General features: G+C 45.4%; 1 protein-coding gene across 1 annotated transcript in view; it reads right to left on the reverse strand.

Annotated features, from left to right (window-relative positions):
- Window positions 1-1,094: 1,094 nt before the first annotated feature.
- The window catches only part of LOC139394619 (sodium-dependent dopamine transporter-like), a 32,038-nt gene continuing 10,394 nt past the window's right edge, over window positions 1,095-22,738 (reverse strand). Inside the window, exons 5-15 of the mRNA XM_071142719.1 lie at window positions 21,451-21,589; window positions 18,920-19,054; window positions 16,660-16,763; window positions 12,573-12,697; window positions 10,316-10,428; window positions 9,847-9,975; window positions 8,703-8,802; window positions 5,473-5,573; window positions 3,728-3,895; window positions 2,564-2,635; window positions 1,095-1,183 (exon numbers count right to left, since the gene is read on the reverse strand). Of these exons, the coding sequence (XP_070998820.1) occupies window positions 1,160-1,183; window positions 2,564-2,635; window positions 3,728-3,895; window positions 5,473-5,573; window positions 8,703-8,802; window positions 9,847-9,975; window positions 10,316-10,428; window positions 12,573-12,697; window positions 16,660-16,763; window positions 18,920-19,054; window positions 21,451-21,589 (1,210 nt within the window). The 3' untranslated portion in view covers window positions 1,095-1,159. The remainder of the gene's footprint in view (window positions 1,184-2,563; window positions 2,636-3,727; window positions 3,896-5,472; window positions 5,574-8,702; window positions 8,803-9,846; window positions 9,976-10,315; window positions 10,429-12,572; window positions 12,698-16,659; window positions 16,764-18,919; window positions 19,055-21,450; window positions 21,590-22,738) is intronic.

Below are 22,738 nucleotides of genomic sequence, written 5' to 3' on the forward strand. Positions count from 1 at the left end.
CGGTTCCAGTCCATGTGCCAGTGTCATGTATCAAATTACAGGTGTTTACATTTGTTGGTTGACATGAAAATAGAGCTCTTTACCCACTGTAAAACATGGTGGTGGATCTGTGATGTCATGGGGCTGTTTAGCCTCCATTCGTCCTGGGATCCTTGTTAATAAGGTCAACGGCATCATGAACTTTACCCAGAACCAAGACATGTGTGTCAATTATTTTGAACCCACCTTTGAGGAAAAAGTTTAAACAAAATTATCTTTCTCTGAGCAATTGTATTAGCATAAAATAATGAAAGAAAAAAAATTAGCATACACTATAGCTCAGTATTTAAATCATTTATTTAATATTTATTTTTTCTCATCTTTATCAAGGGTGTCAATCGTTTTGGACCCCCCCTCGGTACATTTGAAAACATTTTCAGAAGAGAAGTAACAGACAACACATTTTTGAAGTGTCAAAAGGAAACTGTTGGCAAAATATAAAAAGCTAGTTTACTATGTAACGGGTATATGTTGTCACAAACTTAACTTAAAACATGTACACTTTCAGATACAGTTAAATACAGTAATGTCCTTTTGTTATTGGCTATGTTGTTTCTGTAATAAATACTATTTCTCTTAGTTACCTCTACAACAGATAATCATATAATATTTTTTCATCAGGATTTTACACTAAACCAAATGCTCAGATTTTTTTTCCGCTCACAAAATAAACATGAATATATTGGTGTATTATCCATAATCATAACAGTCATTGTTTAAGATTGATATTTTGACCGAACATCACCAACATCCTGATCTAGATCACAGCACACAACCACACGTCCATTGAGGAAATTAAAGACCACTACGATTTGACAGCTTGGTTGGCATTTCAAACACTTCTCTCTCCTCTTGTTACGGGATAAACTCTCTTCACATGTCTGCTGTGCCTCCTTCTAGCCATCCATCCCTCACTCTATCCCTCCATCCATCCCTCACTCTATCCCTCCATCACTCTCTCTATCCATCCATCCATCCATCCTTCCCTCTCTCTATCCATCCATCCCTCCATCCATCCCTCACTCTATCCATCCCTCCATCACTCACTCTATCCATCCCTCCCTCCCTCTCTCTATCCATCCATCCTCCATGTGAACGGACCTCTGTCTTCTTCCTGGGCTCAGATCACCATCCAGTGTTGGAGCTGTGGAAACCAATGGTAAAGGACAATAAATACACTAAGGTAGAGTAAGGTAAGGTAAGGTAGGGTAAGGTGGGGTAAGGTAAGGTAGGGTAAGGTAGGGTAGGGTAAGGTAAGGTATGGTAAGGTAAGGTAAGATACGGAATGGTAAGGTAAGATAAGGTAAGGTAAGGTAAGGTAAGGTAAGGTAGGGTAAGGTAAGGTAAGGTAAGGTAGAGTAAGATAAGGTAAGGTAAGGTAAGGTAAGGTAAGATAAGGAATGGTAAGGTAAGGTAAGATACGGAATGGTAAGGTAAGATAAGGTAAGGTATGGTAAGGTAAGGTAAGATAAGGTAAGGTAAGGTAAGGTAAGGTAAGGTAAGGTAAGGTAAGGTAAGGTAGAGTAAGATAAGGTAAGGTAAGGTAAGGTAAGGTAAGATAAGGAATGGTAAGGTAAGATAAGGTAAGGTAAGGTAAGGTAAGGTAGGGTAAGGTAAGGTAAGGTAAGGTAAGGTAGGGTAAGGTAAGGTAGAGTAAGGTAAGATAAGGAATGGTAAGGTAAGGTAAGGTAAGGTAAGGTAGGGTAAGGTGGGGTAAGGTAAGGTAAGGTAAGGTAAGGTAAGGTAAGGTAAGGTAGAGTAAGGTAAGATAAGGAATGGTAAGGTAAGGTAAGGTAAGGTAAGGTAGGGTAAGGTGGGGTAAGGTAGGGTAGAGTAAGGTAGGGTAAGGTAAGGTAAGGTAAAGTAAGGTAAGATAAGGTAAGGTAAGGTAGGGTAAGGTAAGGTAAGGTAAAGTAAGGTAAGATAAGGAATGGTAAGGTAAGATAAGGTAAGGTAAGGTAGGGTAAGGTAAGGTAGGGTAAGGTAAGGTAAGGTAAGGTAAGGTAGGGTAAGGTAAGGTAAGGTAAGGTAGGGTAAGGTAAGGTAAGGTAGGGTAAGGTAAGGTAAGGTAAGGTAAGGTAAAGTAAGGTAAGATAAGGAATGGTAAGGTAAGATAAGGTAAGGTAAGGTAGGGTAAGGTAAGGTAGGGTAAGGTAGGGTAAGGTAAGGTAAGGTAGGGTAAGATAAGGTAGGGTAAGGTAAGGTAAGGTAAGGTAAGGTAAGGTAAGGTAAGATAGGGTAGGGTAAGGTAAGGTAAGGTAAGGTAAGGTAGGGTAAGGTAAGGTAAGGTAAGGTAGGGTAAGGTAAGGTAAGGTAAGGTAGGGTAGGGTAAGGTGGGGTAAGGTGGGGTAAGGTAAGGTAGGGTAAGGTAAGGTAGGGTAAGGTAGGGTAAGGTAAGGTAGGGTAAGGTAGGGTAAGGTAAGGTAGGGTAGGGTAAGGTGGGGTAAGGTAAGGTAGGGTAAGGTAAGGTAAGGTAAGAAGGGGAGGTTAAGTAACGTCAAGTAAACAGTGAAGAGCAGCTTACCGTAAACCTCCTAACTTCTCCGTTATCCACCAGGTGGTGTTCGTGCTCAGGCGTTATGGCGTAGGCCAGTCTCTACAGGAAGACAGGACGGGAATCACTTACCAAAGAAACTAACTTGTCTTCATTATACAAATCATTGTGCATTACCAAGCTGGATATTCATATTTGCTGGTGATGTTATAGCTCACCAACCATATTGCTCACATACCAAATATATATGTGTCACTGTCAGTGTTGACATTTCTGTGCATTGATGTTGATGAAAGTGGGCATCACTTTGGCTAAAGGTGTCTGCTAAATCACCATAGCAGCATATATCAATACAAACCAGACTTCCCACGTATATAAACCAGACTTATATAAACCAGACTTATATAAACCACTTATATAAACCAGACTTATATAAACCAGACTTATACAAACCAGACTTATACAAACCAGACTTATACAAACCAGACTTCCCACGTATATAAACCAGACTTATATAAACCAGACTTATATAAACCAGACTTATATAAACCAGACTTATATAAACCAGACTTATACAAACCAGACTTCCCACGTATATAAACCAGACTTATATAAACCAGACTTATATAAACCAGACTTATACAAACCAGACTTCCCACGTATATAAACCAGACTTATATAAACCAGACTTATACAAACCAGACTTATATAAACCAGACTTATACAAACCAGACTTCCCACTTGTATAAACCAGACTTATATCAACCAGACTTATATAAACCAGACTTATATAAACCAGACTTATATAAACCAGACTTCCCACTTGTATAAACCAGACTTATATCAACCAGACTTATATAAACCAGACTTATATAAACCAGACTTCCCACTTGTATAAACCAGACTTATATAAACCAGACTTCCCACTTGTATAAACCAGACTTATATAAACCAGACTTATATAAACCAGACTTATATAAACCAGACTTATATAAACCAGACTTCCCACTTGTATAAACCAGACTTATATAAACCAGACTTATATAAACCAGACTTCCCACTTATATAAACCAGACTTATATAAACCAGACTTCCCACTTGTATAAACCAGACTTATATAAACCAGACTTCCCACTTGTATAAACCAGACTTATATAAACCAGACTTATATAAACCAGACTTATATAAACTTACATCACAGAACTTTCCAGGTAAGGTGCACATCTTGTAGATGGCATAGAGAGGCACCATGGTCATGGAGGATATAGCCAAGCACCAGCCAATCATGTTGGCCCATATGGGAAACGTGTACGTCCCGTAGTTAGGAGGGTTAAAGGTCGCGAAGCTCACCACCACCATGAACTGGAGAAACAGAGGGTTTTGGGGTTAGGACACTTTCCTGTTTCAAGTCATAAGGACACGTATGGACTAGCCTCTACTGAAGCTAGCAAACTGTAGTTAGTGCCTAGACCTTGGTGTGCATGACTGAGAGCTGTCATAAGGACACTTATGGACTAGCCTCTACTGAAGCTAGCAAACTGTAGTTAATGTCTAGACCTTGGTGTGCATGACTGAGAGCTGTCATAAGGACACTTATGGACTAGCCTCTACTGAAGCTAACAAACTGTAGTTAGTGCCTAGACCTTGGTGTGCATGACTGAGAGCTGTCATAAGGACACTTATGGACTAGCCTCTACTGAAGCTAGCAAACTGTAGTTAGTGCCTAGACCTTGGTGTGCATGACTGAGAGCTGTCATAAGGACACTTATGGACTAGCCTCTACTGAAGCTAGCAAACCTTGGTGTGCATGACTGAGAGCTGCATGGACCTTGGTGTGCATGACTGAGAGCTGCATGGACCTTGGTGTGCGTGACTGAGAGCTGCATGGACCTTGGTGTGCATGACTTGAGAGCTGCATGGACCTTGGTGTGCGTGACTGAGAGCTGCATGGACCTTGGTGTGCATGACTGAGAGCTGCATGGACCTTGGTGTGCATGACTGAGAGCTGCATGGACCTTGGTGTGCATGACTGAGAGCTGCATGGACCTTGGTGTGCATGACTGAGAGCTGCATGGACCTTGGTGTGCATGACTGAGAGCTGCATGGACCTTGGTGTGCATGACTGAGAGCTGCATGGACCTTGGTGTGCATGACTGAGAGCTGCATGGACCTTGGTGTGCATGACTGAGAGCTGCATGGACCTTGGTGTGCATGACTGAGAGCTGCATGGACCTTGGTGTGCATGACTGAGAGCTGCATGGACCTTGGTGTGCATGACTGAGAGCTGCATGGACCTTGGTGTGCATGACTGAGAGCTGCATGGACCTTGGCGTGCATGACTGAGAGCTGCATGGACCTTGGTGTGCATGACTGAGAGCTGCATGGACCTTGGCGTGCATGACTGAGAGCTGCATGGACCTTGGTGTGCATGACTGAGAGCTGCATGGACCTTGGTGTGCATGACTGAGAGCTGCATGGACCTTGGTGTGCATGACTGAGAGCTGCATGGACCTTGGTGTGCATGACTGAGAGCTGCATGGACCTTGGTGTGCATGACTGAGAGCTGCATGGACCTTGGTGTGCATGACTGAGAGCTGCATGGACCTTGGTGTGCATGACTGAGAGCTGCATGGACCTTGGTGTGCATGACTGAGAGCTGCATGGACCTTGGTGTGCATGACTGAGAGCTGCATGGACCTTGGTGTGCATGACTGAGAGCTGCATGGACCTTGGTGTGCATGACTGAGAGCTGCATGGAGCTTGGTGTGCATGACTGAGAGCTGCATGGAGCTTGGTGTGCATGACTGAGAGCTGCATGGAGCTTGGTGTGCATGACTGAGAGCTGCATGTGGACTATTCACCTGGTTCCATTTTGCACCAGGTAAACTAAAAAATACTTGACATGTTTGACCCAGGTGTTTCTCTCTTTATGAACTCACCAGGAGGAAGCACGGGCTGACAAACTTCCAGCACAGTCTCCAGTACAGGCCTGGTCTCTGTCCGATCATCTCCTCGATGTCGTCACTGAACCGATCCACTCCTGAAGGGAAGAGTTCAAACTGTAGCAGTGAAAAACGTGTGACGGTTCATCATTATAACCAGGGTTGGGGTCAATTCAAATTGAAAGCTGTCAATTCAGGAAGTAATTTCTTTTAAAAAAATTTAAAGACCATCGATTGTCAATAGACTTAAAAGTAAAAGCTATTTATTTTTAAAAGGTTTTCTTTTCATTTTTGAAGTTTAAAATCAAATCACTTTCTGAATTGACTACCTTCAATTCGAATTGAACCCTTAACCTGATCAAAACCCTTGAGTTGTCATTCACAGAGCAAAGAGAGGGAAAGGGGAGGTTTCTACCACAGCAGACAGGAAGCCTTGAGGATTAGCAATAGTTGTCTTTGTGTTCTCTCGTTCTGGGGAAACGACAGTCCATTGGAAATACAAGGATATTAACATTCTGGTAGCATGTTTAATATCACCAGCATCCAGTTCCTTTCCTCATCTAGGCTTCTCCTCACTCAACCTTCTCTCTTTGTTCCTTGCCTGGGAGGCACTTCTCAAAGCCCAGGCATAATCCCAATGTGACTGGAGCCTATGGAGAGCAGGCAGCTGTTCCTGTGGAGGGCACAGGGTGCCACAGCCACCTGTCAGTAGAGATGGAGCCAGGGAAAAGGCCCGGAGAAGCCTGGGGCTAAAGTAGTCTGCCCTCCCAGGCTGAGGCCACCACGGCAGGGCAGCAAGCTGACCACACTGACCCCCGAGCCACAAGGTTGGTTAGACATACACATGAATGCACACGCACACACACACACACACACACACACACACACACACACACACACACACACACACACACACACACACACACACACACACACACACACACACACACACACACACACACAGCACTGTCTGGACCCCCTGACCAGCAGTATAGTAGATCAGACTAGCAGTCTAAACCAGAAGTGAGCTTTGGAGACGTTCTTTTTTTTAACCTGAATTCACTCTGGAGACGTTGCTGTAAAATGCCTGTGGGCTTTCAGATAACTTCAATGTTGTCTGAGCAAAGCAAGTTGCTTGTCGTACTGTAGTGTCACACAAGAAAGTGTAAAGGAAAGACAAAAATACGGTGATGAGCTTTTAATGAGCCTTTTCGATAAACACTGAGGGTCTTATTCTGGTGATGATTGAGGCTTGGCTGCCGTTTGACAAATACAAATCTATCTCTTATCCATTAATTATCTCTGAAGGAGATACCTCTACCCGCACTGTTGACTAGATTATCTCTGAAGGTAGCCTACCTGCACTGTTGAGTAGAGTATCTCTGAAGGTAGCCCACCTGCACTGTTGACTAGATTATCTCTGAAGGTAGCCTACCTGCACTGTTGACTAGATTATCTCTGAAGGTAGCCTACCTGCACTGTTGGGTAGATTATCTCTGAAGGTAGCCTACCTGCACTGTTGGCTAGATTATCTCTGAAGGAGATACCTCTACCTGCACTGTTGACTAGATTATCTCTGAAGGTAGCCTACCTGCACTGTTGACTAGATTATCTCTGAAGGTAGCCTACCTGCACTGTTGAGTAGATTATCTCTGAAGGTAGCCTACCTGCACTGTTGACTAGATTATCTCTGAAGGTAGCCTACCTGCACTGTTGACTAGATTATCTCTGAAGGTAGCCTACCTGCACTGTTGGCTAGATTATCTCTGAAGGAGATACCTCTACCTGCACTGTTGACTAGATTATCTCTGAAGGTAGCCTACCTGCACTGTTGACTAGATTATCTCTGAAGGTAGCCTACCTGAACTGTTGACTAGATTATCTCTGAAGGAGATACCTCTACCTGCACTGTTGACTAGAGCACACGTGTCAAGACCAGAGTGGGCACACACACACACACACACACACACACACACACACATCCCTGCCCCGCCCGACACACATACCATATAACGTCACATTTGTTGTGACAAAATCGTCAGTAAGGTTGAAAATGTGATGGGAATCCATTTTTTGTTTCAGTACATGGGAATTGAACATCAGAAGTTAATTTAATGTGCACTGCATCATCACACACAGCCGTCTATCTGCAACAAGTCAATGTAATGTAAACACACCTCTGGCGGCAAAATTAGCATTTTTTTTTAATGCGTATTATGCCGATTTTTTAAAATATTCGCATGAAAATCTGGCGTCAATTGGATGGAAAACTATCTTATAAGGGACTTTGTTGGGCCTCCACAATCACTTTGAGATACTTTGGGCTGATTTGAAAAGGATGCTAGAGAAATGCTACTATCGGTAGCCACGACTTGAATGGGACTTGTGACACAGATGCTAAAGCGTTAGCGCGCGGAAACAGTGCCAGGGGAAATAAAAACCAAAGTATGGATTGCTGTCATACCTCGTCCGTAGACTGTTTTACGGGGTTAGGAAACCAATGTGTCGTTTTGTCATTTTGGGTGTACTATCCCTTTAAGTTAGAATTGAAAGACACGGCACAAGGGAATCTTCCATCGGGCCTAGCTTATATTTCTGACATCCAAGTATCATCAGAACCACAACAGACCCCGCCCCCCCCCCAAAAAAAACCCATCAATCTTTACACCACAGACTGGGATGTTGACCTCAGATATTCAATATCAATACACTATTGTTTGTATGTAATGTGTCTCTGTCCACTCCAAACACCTAAACTCTAAATAGTAATATGGACCATACACTCTGAGTGGCAGAAACACACCAGAGACAGGCGTTTTACCTCCCGGTCCTCTGACAGCTAATGAGGTAGTGTTGCATGGTGTCACAGCAGAGGAAGATCCAGACTGATATCCCATCAGACCCTATCAATGGCCTAATAGGACATCAGCTTGGATGGCCATGAAGAGCTAAGAGTCTCCCCTCCTCACCTCTTCCTCCCTCCTCACTCCTCACTCCTCACCTCCTCCTCCTCCCTCCCTCCTCACTCCTCACTCCTCACTCCTCAATCCTCACCTCCTCCCTCCCTCCTTCTCCCTTCTCACCTCCTCCTCCTCCTCCCTCCTCCTCCTCCCTCCTCACTCCTCACCTCCTCCCTCCCTCCTCCTCCCTCCTCACTCCTCACCCCCTCCTCCTGCTCCTCCCCTCCTCCTCTCCCATCCTCCCCCCACCTCCTCTCCCCTCCTCACCGTAGAACCAGGCGATGCCGATGGCCTCAATAAGCACTCCAAAGAGAATGGATGTCCCAGCAGCAAAATGGTCCAGCAGAGTGAAGACATAGATACCACCCTGGAGAGGAGAGGAGAGGAGAGGAGAGGAGAGGAGAGGAGGGGAGTGGAGAGGAGAGGAGAGGAGAGGAGAGGAGAGGAGAGAGGAGAGGAGAGGAGAGGAGGGGAGAGGAGAGGAGAGGAGAGGAGAGGAGAGGAGAGGAGAGGAGAGGAGAGGAGAGGAGAGGAGAGGAGAGGAGAGGAGAGGAGAGGGAGGAGAAGACAGGAGAGGAGAGGAGAGGAGAGGAGAGGAGAGGAGAGGAGAGGAGAGGAGAGGAGAGGAGAGGAGAGGAGAGGAGGAGAGAGGAGAGGAGAGGAGAGGAGAGGAGAGGAGAGGAGAGGAGAGGGTAGAAGAGAGGAGAGGAGAGGAGAGGAGAGGGTAGAAGAGAGGAGAGGAGAGGAGAGGAGAGGAGAGGAGAGGAGAGGAGAGGAGAGGGTAGAGGAGAGGAGAGGAGAGGAGAGGGTAGAAGAGAGGAGAGGAGAGGAGAGGAGAGGAGAGGAGAGGGTAGAAGAGAGGAGAGGAGAGGAGAGGAGAGGAGAGGAGAGGAGAGGAGAGGAGAGGAGAGGGTAGGGTAGGGTAGGGTAGAAGAGAGGAGAGGAGAGGAGAGGAGAGGAGAGGAGAGGAGAGGAGAGGAGAGGAGAGGGTAGAAGAGAGGAGAGGAGAGGAGAGGAGAGGAGAGGAGAGGAGAGGAGAGGAGAGGAGAGGGTAGAAGAGAGGAGAGGAGAGGAGAGGAGAGGAGAGGAGAGGAGAGGAGAGGAGAGGAGAGGAGAGGAGAGGAGAGGAGAGGGTAGAAGAGATGAGAGGAGAGGAGAGGAGAGGAGAGGAGAGGAGAGGAGAGGAGAGGAGAGGAGAGGAGAGGAGAGGAGAGGTGGGTAGGGGAGAGGAGAGGAGAGGAGAGGAGAGGAGAGGAGAGGAGAGGAGAGGAGAGGAGAGGAGAGGGTAGAAGAGAGGAGAGGAGAGGAAAGATTCCATTTGATTTCTCTTATATTAGCCATGTGTCATTCATGCAAATTCCTTAGATGCTTGAGGAATAACTTTACACACACATCTTTTTCGTCCACTTACATTAGTGACACAGAACAGTGAGATGAGGAAGGTGGACACGACGATGAAGAGGGTGAAGAGTTCCCGGTGTTTATGGAGAAACTTGAACTCATCCATCAATCCTGTGATCACTGACTCCATCCCTCCCATCTAGAGACCAGAGACAGAGCACAGAACACAGAACACAGAGCACAGAACACAGAACAGAGAACACAGAACACAGAACACAGAGCACAGAGCACAGAACAGAGAACACAGAACACAGAACACAGAACACAGAACACCATAATTTAGCTGAAATTGGTCCGTGCACTTTACCTATAGCAGGATTAGCCAGCCCTGATCCTGCTGGGTCGGACCAAAAGCCTGCACACCTATTAGCTTCCCAGGAGTAGGGTTTGTCACCACTAGCCTATAGCATGTTGCCACCTCAGAAACTGGAGGTTGATCATATCATAGTTTGTTCTATAATGATGAGCGGTGTACTCACAGCACTGTCGATGCCCAGAGTCAGCAGCATGATGAAGAAGATGACGGCCCACACTGATGACCCTGGTAATGTTGCAATGGCCTCTGGGTAGATGATGAACACCAGACCAGGACCTGTATGGGACACAACAACACAGATGAATGATCTCGTGTTAATCAGACATCTATTTTGTGATGGGAGACTTGTCTGAAGAACGCAGCAAATCCAACATTTGTTTAATCAACAGCGGTGACAATGTAGACCACATGATTGATTTGTGCTGATAAACACATATAGATTTCCAATCAGCCCTGACAACAAGACCAGAGCACGTTTTTTTGCTAAACATTTTGATAGATAAACCACATTTAATATTGCACGTCATAAAGGCAAGTGGACATGACATCAATTTAGAGATCCCATCACACAAATAATGATTGGCTGAAAAATCTATTGGAAATGTCAATACATCTAACTATTTTTTATAAAGAACAAAACAATCATTTCAGGTCTCCAACGTTATCTGACAAAAGAGTGCGAAGCATTACGAATACTGACCATCTGTGGTCACCTTGTCCAGAACACTAAGAATACTGACTGTCTGTGGTCACCTTGTCCAGAACACTAAGAATACTGACTGTCTGTGGTCACCTTGTCCAGAACACTAAGAACACTGACTGTCTGTGGTCACCTTGTCCAGAACACTAAGAATACTGACTGTCTGTGGTCACCTTGTCCAGAACACTAAGAACACTGACTGTCTGTGGTCACCTTGTCCAGAACACTAAGAATACTGACCGTCTGTGGTCACCTTGTCCAGAACACTAAGAACACTGACTGTCTGTGGCCACCTTGTCCAGAACACTAAGAATACTGACCGTCTGTGGTCACCTTGTCCAGAACACTAAGAATACTGACCATCTGTGGTCACCTTGTCCAGAACACTAAGAACACTGACTGTCTGTGGTCACCTTGTCCAGAACACTAAGAACACTGACTGTCTGTGGTCACCTTGTCCAGAACATTACGAATACTGACCATCTGTGGCCACCTTGTCCAGAACACTAAGAACACTGACTGTCTGTGGTCACCTTGTCCAGAACACTAAGAATACTGACCGTCTGTGGTCACCTTGTCCAGAACACTAAGAATACTGACCGTCTGTGGTCACCTTGTCCAGAACACTAAGAATACTGACTGTCTGTGGTCACCTTGTCCAGAACACTAAGAACACTGACTGTCTGTGGCCACCTTGTCCAGAACACTAAGAATACTGACCGTCTGTGGTCACCTTGTCCAGAACACTAAGAATACTGACCATCTGTGGTCACCTTGTCCAGAACACTAAGAACACTGACTGTCTGTGGTCACCTTGTCCAGAACACTAAGAACACTGACTGTCTGTGGTCACCTTGTCCAGAACATTACGAATACTGACCATCTGTGGCCACCTTGTCCAGAACACTAAGAACACTGACTGTCTGTGGTCACCTTGTCCAGAACACTAAGAACACTGACCGTCTGTGGTCACCTTGTCCAGAACACTAAGAATACTGACCGTCTGTGGTCACCTTGTCCAGAACACTAAGAACACTGACTGTCTGTGGTCACCTTGTCCAGAACACTAAGACTACTGACCATCTGTGGCCACCTTGTCCAGAACACTAAGAATACTGACCATCTGTGGTCACCTTGTCCAGAACACTAAGAATACTGACTGTCTGTGGTCACCTTGTCCAGAACATTACGAATACTGACCATCTGTGGCCACCTTGTCCAGAACACTAAGAACACTGACTGTCTGTGGTCACCTTGTCCAGAACACTAAGAATACTGACTGTCTGTGGTCACCTTGTCCAGAACATTACGAATACTGACCATCTGTGGCCACCTTGTCCAGAACACTAAGAATACTGACCGTCTGTGGCCACCTTGTCCAGAACACTAAGAATACTGACCGTCTGTGGTCACCTTGTCCAGAACACTAAGAATACTGACCGTCTGTGGCCACCTTGTCCAGAACACTAAGAATACTGACCGTCTGTGGTCACCTTGTCCAGAACACTAAGAATACTGACCGTCTGTGGCCACCTTGTCCAGAACACTAAGAATACTGACCGTCTGTGGTCACCTTGTCCAGAACACTAAGAATACTGACCGTATGTGGCCACCTTGTCCAGAACATTACGAATACTGACCATCTGTGGCCACCTTGTCCAGGACACTAAGAATACTGACCGTCTGTGGCCACCTTGTCCAAAACATTACGAATACTGACCGTCTGTGGCCACCTTGTCCAATGGCACGCTGTGTTTATGGGACATGTAACCCAGGAAGGAGAAGATGACGAAGCCGGAGAAGAAGCTGGTCAGGGAGTTGATGGAACTGGTGATGATGGCATCTCTGGAAGAGAGAGTGAAGATGACAAGAACATATTCATATACCTGGTACATCCAGAACAGACAGGGAACATCTGTCTATAGAACAGACAGGGAACATCTGTCTATAGAACAGACTGGTGTTATAGACATGACCAGGAACAGACTGGTGTTATAGACATGACCAGTAGATATTACTGTCCTCTATAGAACAGACTGGTGTTATAGACATGACCAGGAACAGACTGGTGTTATAGACATGACCAGTAGGTATTACTGTCCTCTATAGAACAGACTGGTGTTATAGACATGACCAGGAACAGACTGGTGTTATAGACATGACCAGGAACAGACTGGTGTTATAGACATGGTCAGTAGGTATTACTGTCCTCTATAGAACAGACTGGTGTTATAGACATGACCAGTAGGTATTACTGCCCTCTATAGAACAGACTGGTGTTATAGACATGACCAGTAGGTATTACTGTCCTCTATAGAACAGACTGGTGTTATAGACATGACCAGTAGGTATTACTGTCCTCTATAGAACAGACTGGTGTTATAGACATGACCAGTAGGTATTACTGTCCTCTATAGAACAGACTGGTGTTATAGACATGACCAGTAGGTATTACTGTCATCTATAGAACAGACTGGTGTTATAGACATGACCAGTAGGTATTACTGTCCTCTATAGAACAGACTGGTGTTATAGACATGACCAGTAGGTATTACTGTCCTCTATAGAACAGACTGGTGTTATAGACATGACCAGTAGGTATTACTGTCCTCTATAGAACAGACTGGTGTTATAGACATGACCAGTAGGTATTACTGTCCTCTATAGAACATACTGATGTTATAGACATGACCAGTAGGTATTACTGTCCTCTATAGAACAGACTGGTGTTATAGACATGACCAGTAGGTATTACTGTCCTATATAGAACAGACTGGTGTTATAGACATGACCAGTAGGTATTACTGTCCTCTATAGAACAGACTGGTGTTATAGACATGACCAGTAGGTATTACTGTCCTCTATAGAACAGACTGGTGTTATAGACATGACCAGTAGGTATTACTGTTCTCTATAGAACAGACTGGTGTTATAGACATAACCAGTAGGTATTACTGCCCTCTATAGAACAGACTGGTGTTATAGACATGACCAGTAGGTATTACTGTCCTCTATAGAACAGACTGGTGTTATAGACATGACCAGTAGGTATTACTGTCCTCTATAGAACAGACTGGTGTTATAGACATGACCAGTAGGTATTACTGTCCTCTATAGAACAGACTGGTGTTATAGACATGACCAGTAGGTATTACTGTCCTCTATAGAACAGACTGGTGTTATAGACATGACCAGTAGGTATTACTGTCCTCTATAGAACAGACTGGTGTTATAGACATGACCAGTAGGTATTACTGTCCTCTATAGAACAGACTGGTGTTATAGACATGACCAGTAGGTATTACTGTCCTCTATAGAACAGACTGGTGTTATAGACATGACCAGTAGGTATTACTGTTCTCTATAGAACAGACTGGTGTTATAGACATGACCAGTAGGTAATTCTGTCCTCTATAGAACAGACTGGTGTTATAGACATGACCAGTAGGTATTACTGTCCTCTATAGAACAGACTGGTGTTATAGACATGACCAGTAGGTATTACTGTTCTCTATAGAACAGACTGGTGTTATAGACATGACCAGTAGGTAATTCTGTCCTCTATAGAACAGACTGGTGTTATAGACATGACCAGTAGGTATTACTGTCCTCTATAGAACAGACTGGTGTTATAGACATGACCAGTAGGTATTACTGTCCTCTATAGAACAGACTGGTGTTATAGACATGACCAGTAGGTATTACTGTCCTCTATAGAACAGACTGGTGTTGTAGACATGACCAGTAGGTATTACTGTCCTCTATAGAACAGACTGGTGTTATAGACATGACCAGTAGGTATTACTGTCCTCTATAGAACAGACTGGTGTTATAGACATGACCAGTAGGTATTACTGTCCTCTATAGAACAGACTGGTGTTATAGACATGACCAGTAAGTATTACTGTCCTCTATAGAACAGACTGGTGTTATAGACATGGTCAGTAGGTATTACTGCCCTCTATAGAACAGACTGGTGTTATAGACATGACCAGGAACAGACTGGTGTTATAGACATGACCAGTAGGTATTACTGTCATCTATAGAACAGACTGGTGTTATAGACATGGTCAGTAGGTATTACTGTCCTCTATAGAACAGACTGGTGTTATAGACATGACCAGGAACAGACTGGTGTTATAGACATGACCAGTAGGTATTACTGTCCTCTATAGAACAGACTGGTGTTATAGACATGACCAGTAGGTATTACTGTCCTCTATAGAACAGACTGGTGTTATAGACATGACCAGGAACAGACTGGTGTTATAGACATGACCAGTAGATATTACTGTCCTCTATAGAACAGACTGGTGTTATAGACATGACCAGGAACAGACTGGTGTTATAGACATGACCAGGAACAGACTGGTGTTATAGACATGACCAGTAGGTATTACTGTCCTCTATAGAACAGACTGGTGTTATAGACATGACCAGGAACAGACTGGTGTTATAGACATGACCAGTAGGTATTACTGTCCTCTATAGAACAGACTGGTGTTATAGACATGGTCAGTAGGTATTACTGTCCTCTATAGAACAGACTGGTGTTATAGACATGACCAGTAGGTATTACTGTCCTCTATAGAACAGACTGGTGTTATAGACATGACCAGTAGGTATTACTGTCCTCTATAGAACAGACTGGTGTTATAGACATGACCAGTAGGTATTACTGTCCTCTATAGAACAGACTGGTGTTATAGACATGACCAGTAGGTATTACTGTCCTCTACAGAACAGACTGGTGTTATAGACATGACCAGTAGGTATTATTGCCCTCTATAGAACAGACTGGTGTTATAGACATGACCAGTAGGTATTACTGTCCTCTACAGAACAGACTGGTGTTATAGACATGACCAGTAGGTATTACTGTCCTCTATAGAACAGACTGGTGTTATAGACATGACCAGTAGGTATTACTGTTCTCTCTAGAACAGACTGGTGTTATAGACATGACCAGTAGGTATTACTGTCCTCTATAGAACAGACTGGTGTTATAGACATGACCAGTAGGTATTACTGTCCTCTATAGAACAGACTGGTGTTATAGACATGACCAGTAGGTATTACTGTCCTCTATAGAACAGACTGGTGTTATAGACATGACCAGTAGGTATTACTGTCCTCTATAGAACAGACTGGTGTTATAGACATGACCAGTAGGTATTACTGTCCTCTACAGAACAGACTGGTGTTATAGACATGACCAGTAGGTATTATTGCCCTCTATAGAACAGACTGGTGTTATAGACATGACCAGTAGGTATTACTGTCCTCTACAGAACAGACTGGTGTTATAGACATGACCAGTAGGTATTACTGTCCTCTATAGAACAGACTGGTGTTATAGACATGACCAGTAGGTATTACTGTTCTCTCTAGAACAGACTGGTGTTATAGACATGACCAGTAGGTATTACTGTCCTCTATAGAACAGACTGGTGTTATAGACATGACCAGTAGGTATTACTGTCCTCTATAGAACAGACTGGTGTTATAGACATGACCAGTAGGTATTACTGTCCTCTATAGAACAGACTGGTGTTATAGACATGACCAGTAGGTAAGGGCCTTCAAAGGTATTGTAATTCACCAGCTCAGCAGCAGTTTCAGCAGCCTCTCTAATAGAGACTATCAACACTGAGGGGTAGCATACCAAATAGCACCCTATTCCCTGCGCAGTGCACTACTTTCAACCAGAGCCCTATGGGTCCTAGTCTAAAGTAGTGCACTGTATAGTGAATAGGGTGTTATTTGGGACACGGAACCCCTGGTTTTGTTCTGTGCTTCTACTTTACCTATAGCAGTTGTTGCTGAATTTGTTATAGCTGGAGAACGCTATTAGCACACCAAACCCGACTCCCAAAGAGAAGCAGATCTGAGTGGCAGCGTCTATCCAGACCTACCACAACAAACAGCCAGGGGACAGAGGACAAAAGACACAGGGGGGGGGGAGAGAAGGCTGTTATTAGAGATAATTGCAGGAAACTCATTCAACAGAAAGATGAAAGACACTTGTGAATACGGGGTAATTTAGCAAATTGTTGCTGCATGCATGTGTCTAATCTAATTCTCAAATTGTTGCTTTGAGTCCTTAGCGGTCGTGTGCGTTGCTACTGGAGGGGAGGGGGGGGGAACAGCTGGAGATTCTTACAGCGCCCTTATTAAGGCAAATGATTCATATGTACATTTCATCAGTCGGGATTTCATGGACACTGAAATATTAAATCGTTTATGACGAACCTTATATTTTCCTGCACTAAATGACTACCTGTGGCGTTAAAATACAGAAATAAACACCAGCATATCTCTCTCACACGCACACATAAACACACGCACACAATGTATATACAGTATATATATATATGCAGGTAGCCTAGTGGTTAGAGCGAGATCGCTGGATCGAATCGCCAAGCTGACAAGGTTAAAAATATGTCATTCTGTCCCTGAACAAGGCAGTTAACCCACTGTTCCCCTGAACAAGGCAGTTAACCCACTGTTCCCCTGAACAAGGCAGTTAACCCACTGTTCCCCTGAACAAGGCAGTTAACCCACTGTTCCCCTGAACAAGGCAGTTAACCCACTGTTCCCCTGAACAAGGCAGTTAACCCACTGTTCCCCTGAACAAGGCAGTTAACCCACTGTTCCCCTGAACAAGGCAGGTAACCCACTGTTCCCCTGAACAAGGCAGTTAACCCACTGTTCCCCTGAACAAGGCAGTTAACCCACTGTTCCCCTGAACAAGGCAGTTAACCCCCTGTTCCCCTGAACAAGGCAGTTAACCCACTGTTCCCCTGAACAGGCAGTTAACCCACTGTTCCCCTGAACAAGGCAGGTAACCCACTGTTCCCCTGAACAAGGCAGTTAACCCACTGTTCCCCTGAACAAGGCAGTTAACCCACTGTTCCCCTGAACAAGGCAGTTAACCCACTGTTCCCCTGAACAAGGCAGTTAACCCACTGTTCCCCTGAACAAGGCAGTTAACCCACTGTTCCCCTGAACAAGGCAGTTAACCCACTGTTCCCCTGAACAAGGCAGTTAACCCACTGTTCCCCTGAACAAGGCAGTTAACCCACTGTTCCCCTGAACAAGGCAGTTAACCCACTGTTCCCCTGAACAAGGCAGTTAACCCACTGTTCCCCTGAACAAGGCAGTTAACCCACTGTTCCCCTGAACAAGCCAGTTAACCCACTGTTCCCCTGAACAAGGCAGTTAACCCACTGTTCCCCTGAACAAGGCAGTTAACCCACTGTTCCCCTGAACAAGGCAGTTAACCCACTGTTCCCCTGAACAAGGCAGTTAACCCACTGTTCCCCGGGCGTTGTGGATGTTGATTGAGGCAGCAACCCAGCGCCTCTCTGACTGGGTTAAATGCAGGAAGACACATTTCAGTTGAATGCAACTGACTAGGGGGGGGGGCCCTTTCCCTAAACAGGAGGGTGTCTCAGCTGGTGGAGGGTGTCCCCATCAGAGACAAGGACTGGACCAGAGCTGTAAAACTAGTGTGTCTGTGAGAGACAAGGACTGGACCAGAGCTGTAAAACTAGTGTGTCTGTGAGAGACAAGGACTGGACCAGAGCTGTAATACTAGTGTGTCTGTGAGAGACGAGGACTGGACCAGAACTGTAATACTAGTGTGTCTATGAGAGACAAGGACTGGACCAGAGCTGTAATACTAGTGTGTCTGTGAAACTCAATAAGGAAACAGACTTTTATCACCTCTGAATACACCCCTTCGATCTCGCTCTTGTCCTCTCTCTCTCTCTCTCTCTCTCTCTCTCTCTCCTTCTTTATTTCTTTCTTTCTCTCTTTCTTTCTTTCTTTCTTTCTTTCTCTCTTTCTCTCTTTCTCTGTCTCTCTCTCTTTCTTTCTTTTTCTCTCTCTCTCTCTCTCTCTCTCTCTCTCTCTCTCTCTCTCTCTCTCTCCTCCTTCTTTCTTTCTTTCTTTCTCTCTTTCTCTCTCTCTCTCTCTCTTTCTCTCAGTTTCCCAATCTTTCTCTTTCTGTTTCTCTCACTCCTTCCTGTCTCTCTATCTCTCCTCCCTCTCCCCCATTCTTACCTGAGGCTCACAGAGTCGTAGGAAGTCGACGCTGAGGTAGGCCTTAATGCCATCCATGGCTCCAGGAAGGGTGACCCCACGCAGCAGCAGGACGGTCAGGACCACGTAGGGCATGGTGGCTGTGATCCACACAACCTGCACAGGAACACATGGACTCAACAACCTGCGCAGGAACACATGGACTCAACAACCTGCACAGGAACACATGGACTCAACAACCTGCACAGGAACACATGGACTCAACAACCTGCACAGGAACACATGGACTCAACAACCTGGCCCACTCTGTTCTGTTCTAGGCCGGGACTCAACAACCTGGCCCACTCTGTTCTGTTACAGGCCAGGACTCAACAACCTGGCCCACTCTGTTCTGTTTTAGGCCAGGACTCAACAACCTGGTCCACTCTGTTCTGTTCTAGGCCAGGACGCAACAACCTGGCCCACTCTGTTCTGTTTTAGGCCAGGACTCAACAACCTGGTCCACTCTGTTCTGTTCTAGGCCAGGACTCAACAACCTGGCCCACTCTGTTCTGTTACAGGCCAGGACTCAACAACCTGACCCACTCTGTTCTGTTCTAGGCCCAGACTAAACAACCTGGCCCACTCTGTTCTGTTCAAGGCCAGGACTCAACAACCTGGCCCACTCTGTTCTGTTCTAGGCCAGGACTCAACAACCTGGCCCACTCTGTTCTGTTCTAGGCCAGGACTCAACAACCTGGCCCACTCTGTTCTGTTCTAGGTCAGGACTCAACAACCTGGCCCACTCTGTTCTGTTCTAGGCCAGGACTCAACAACCTGGCCCACTCTGTTCTGTTCTACACAACAGGACTCAACAACCTGGCCCACTCTGTTCTGTTCTAAACACCTGGACTCAACAACCTGGCCCATCTCTGTTCTGTTCTAGGCCAGGACTCAACAACCTGGTCCACTCTGTTCTGTTCTAGGCCAGGACTCAACAACCTGGCCCACTCTGTTCTGTTCTAGGCCAGGACTCAACAACCTGGCCCACTCTGTTCTGTTCTAGGCCAGGACTCAACAGCCTGGCCCACTCTGTTCTGATCTACTCACATGGACTCAACAACCTGGCCCACTCTGTTCTGTTCTAGGCCAGGACTCAACAACCTGGCCCACTCTGTTCTGTTCTAGGCCAGGACTCAACAACCTGGCCCACTCTGTTCTGTTCTAGGCCAGGACTCAACAACCTGGCCCACTCTGTTCTGTTCTAGGCCAGGACTCAACAACCTGGCCCACTCTGTTCTTTTCTAGGCCAGGACTCAACAACCTGGCCCACTCTGTTCTGTTCTAGGCCAGGACTCAACAACCTGGCCCACTCTGTTCTGTTACAGGCCAGGACTCAACAACCTGGCCCACTCTGTTCTGTTACAGGCCAGGACTCAACAACCTGGCCCACTCTGTTCTGTTCTACACAACAGGACTCAACAGCCTGGCCCATCTCTGTTCTGTTCTAGGCCAGGACTCAACAACCTGGCCCACTCTGTTCTGTTCTAGGCCAGGAATCAACAACCTGGCCCACTCTGTTCTGTTCTAGGCCAGGACTCAACAACCTGGCCCATCTCTGTTCTGTTCTTGGCCAGGAATCAACAACCTGGCCCACTCTGTTCTGTTCTAGGCCAGGACTCAACAACCTGGCCCACTCTGTTCTGTTCTAGGCCAGGACTCAACAACCTGGCCATCTCTGTTCTGTTCTAGGCCAGGACTCAACAACCTGGCCCACTCTGTTCTGTTCTAGGCCAGGACTCAACAACCTGGCCCATCTCTGTTCTGTTCTACACACCTGGACTCAACAACCTGGCCCACTCTGTTCTGTTCTAGGCCAGGACTCAACAACCTGGCCCATCTCTGTTCTGTTCTACACACCTGGACTCAACAACCTGGCCCACTCTGTTCTGTTCTAGGCCAGGACTCAACAACCTGGCCCACTCTGTTCTGTTCTAGGCCAGGACTCAACAACCTGGCCCACTCTGTTCTGTTCTATGCCAGGACTCAACAACCTGGCCCACTCTGTTCTGTTCTAGGCCAGGACTCAACAACCTGGCCCACTCTGTTCTGTTCTAGGCCAGGACTCAACAACCTGGCCCACTCTGTTCTGTTCTAGGCCAGGACTTAACACCCTGCTCATAGAGCTCCAGATAGTGTCCCTGTTCTGGTGTTCTGTTCTGCTCACAGGGCCTGATCTGACTTCACCTGGACATCCTGCTCTACAGTGGGGTTGGCTAATCTTTCATATCCAGAACGAGTGCACAGTGTAGGACAAAACTAGCCACATTTGGGACATAGGTACACTTACAGTATGTTGCCTGAAACATTTACATATGGAGCCATCAGAGACTTGGATGCTGAGGACCGTGTAACAGCCATCTTACAAAAATGTCAGTCAACAGTAACACTATTTCACTATTTTTAGATTTAAAGTACTACATTTCAGCAAATAGGTATATTTATGTTTATAATTTTTATATTATTAAAATAGGTTGATATGGAGCCAGTACAGATTCCCGAGGACCACCCACCTTCCCTGAGGTCTTGACCCCCTTCCAGAGGCTGAAGTAGAGAACCACGATGACCACAGCTAGACAGGATGTCAGCTGCCAACGAGGCAGACCCAGGTCAGCTATACCCTCACTGTCCTGTAGGTGGAGCACCCCACGCCTGGAACAGATCAGTTATAACAGGTTATAACAACTAATCCACTAACAGCTAGGTAACTAACAGACCCAGGTCAGCTATACCCTCACTGTCCTGTAGGTGGAGCACCCCACGCCTGGAACAGATCAGTTATAACAGGTTATAACAACTAATCCACTAACAGCTAGGTAACTAACAGACCCAGGTCAGCTATACCCTCACTGTCCTGTAGCTGGAACAGATCAGTTATAACAGGTTATAACAACTAACAGCTAGGTATCTAACAGTCCCAGGTCAGCTAAAAAACAACACATCATACTGTTAATAATGACTATCAACAACAACTAACTAACAACCTGTAACTAACAACACAACACACTGTTACCGATGACTAACCACAACAACTAACAACTTATAACTAACAACACAACACACTGTTACCGATGACTAACCACAACAACTAACAACCTATAACTAACAACACAACACACTGTTACCGATGACTAACCACAACAACTAACAACCTTTAACTAACAACACACTGTTAACGATGACTAACAACAACTAACTAACAACACAACACACTAAGTGGAGAAACACTGCAGTAACTATCAACTAAGAATGAAGAGAAGAAGAAGAAGAAGTAGAAGAAGAAGTTGAACTGAAGAAGAAGAAGGAGAAGGAGAAAAGGAGAAGGAGAAGAAGAAGGAGAAGAAGAAGGAGAACTGAAGAAGAAGAAGGAGAAGGAGAAAAGGAGAAGGAGAAGAAAATGAGAAGGAGAAGAAAAGGAGAAGGAGAAGAAAAGGAGAAGGAGAAGAAAATGAGAAGGAGAAGAAGAAGAAGAAGAAGAAGGAGAAGGAGAAGAAAAGGAGAAGGAGAAGAAAAGGAGAAGGAGAAGAAAATGAGAAGGAGAAGAAGAAGAAGAAGAAGAAGAAGAAGGAGAAGGAGAAGAAAAGGAGAAGGAGAAGAAAAGGAGGAGAAGAAAAGGAGAAGAAGAAGAAGGAGAAGAAAAGGAGAAGAAGAAGAAGGAGAAGGAGAAGAAAAGGAGAAGGAGAAGAAAAGGAGAAGAAGAAGAAGGAGAAGGAGAAGAAAAGGAGAAGGAGAAGAAAAGGAGGAGAAGAAAAGGAGAAGAAGAAGAAGGAGAAGGAGAAGAAAAGGAGAAGGAGAAGAAAG

The sequence above is a fragment of the Oncorhynchus clarkii genome, unplaced genomic scaffold, assembly GCF_045791955.1.
Source record: "Oncorhynchus clarkii lewisi isolate Uvic-CL-2024 unplaced genomic scaffold, UVic_Ocla_1.0 unplaced_contig_8311_pilon_pilon, whole genome shotgun sequence".
NCBI lineage: Eukaryota > Metazoa > Chordata > Actinopteri > Salmoniformes > Salmonidae > Oncorhynchus > Oncorhynchus clarkii.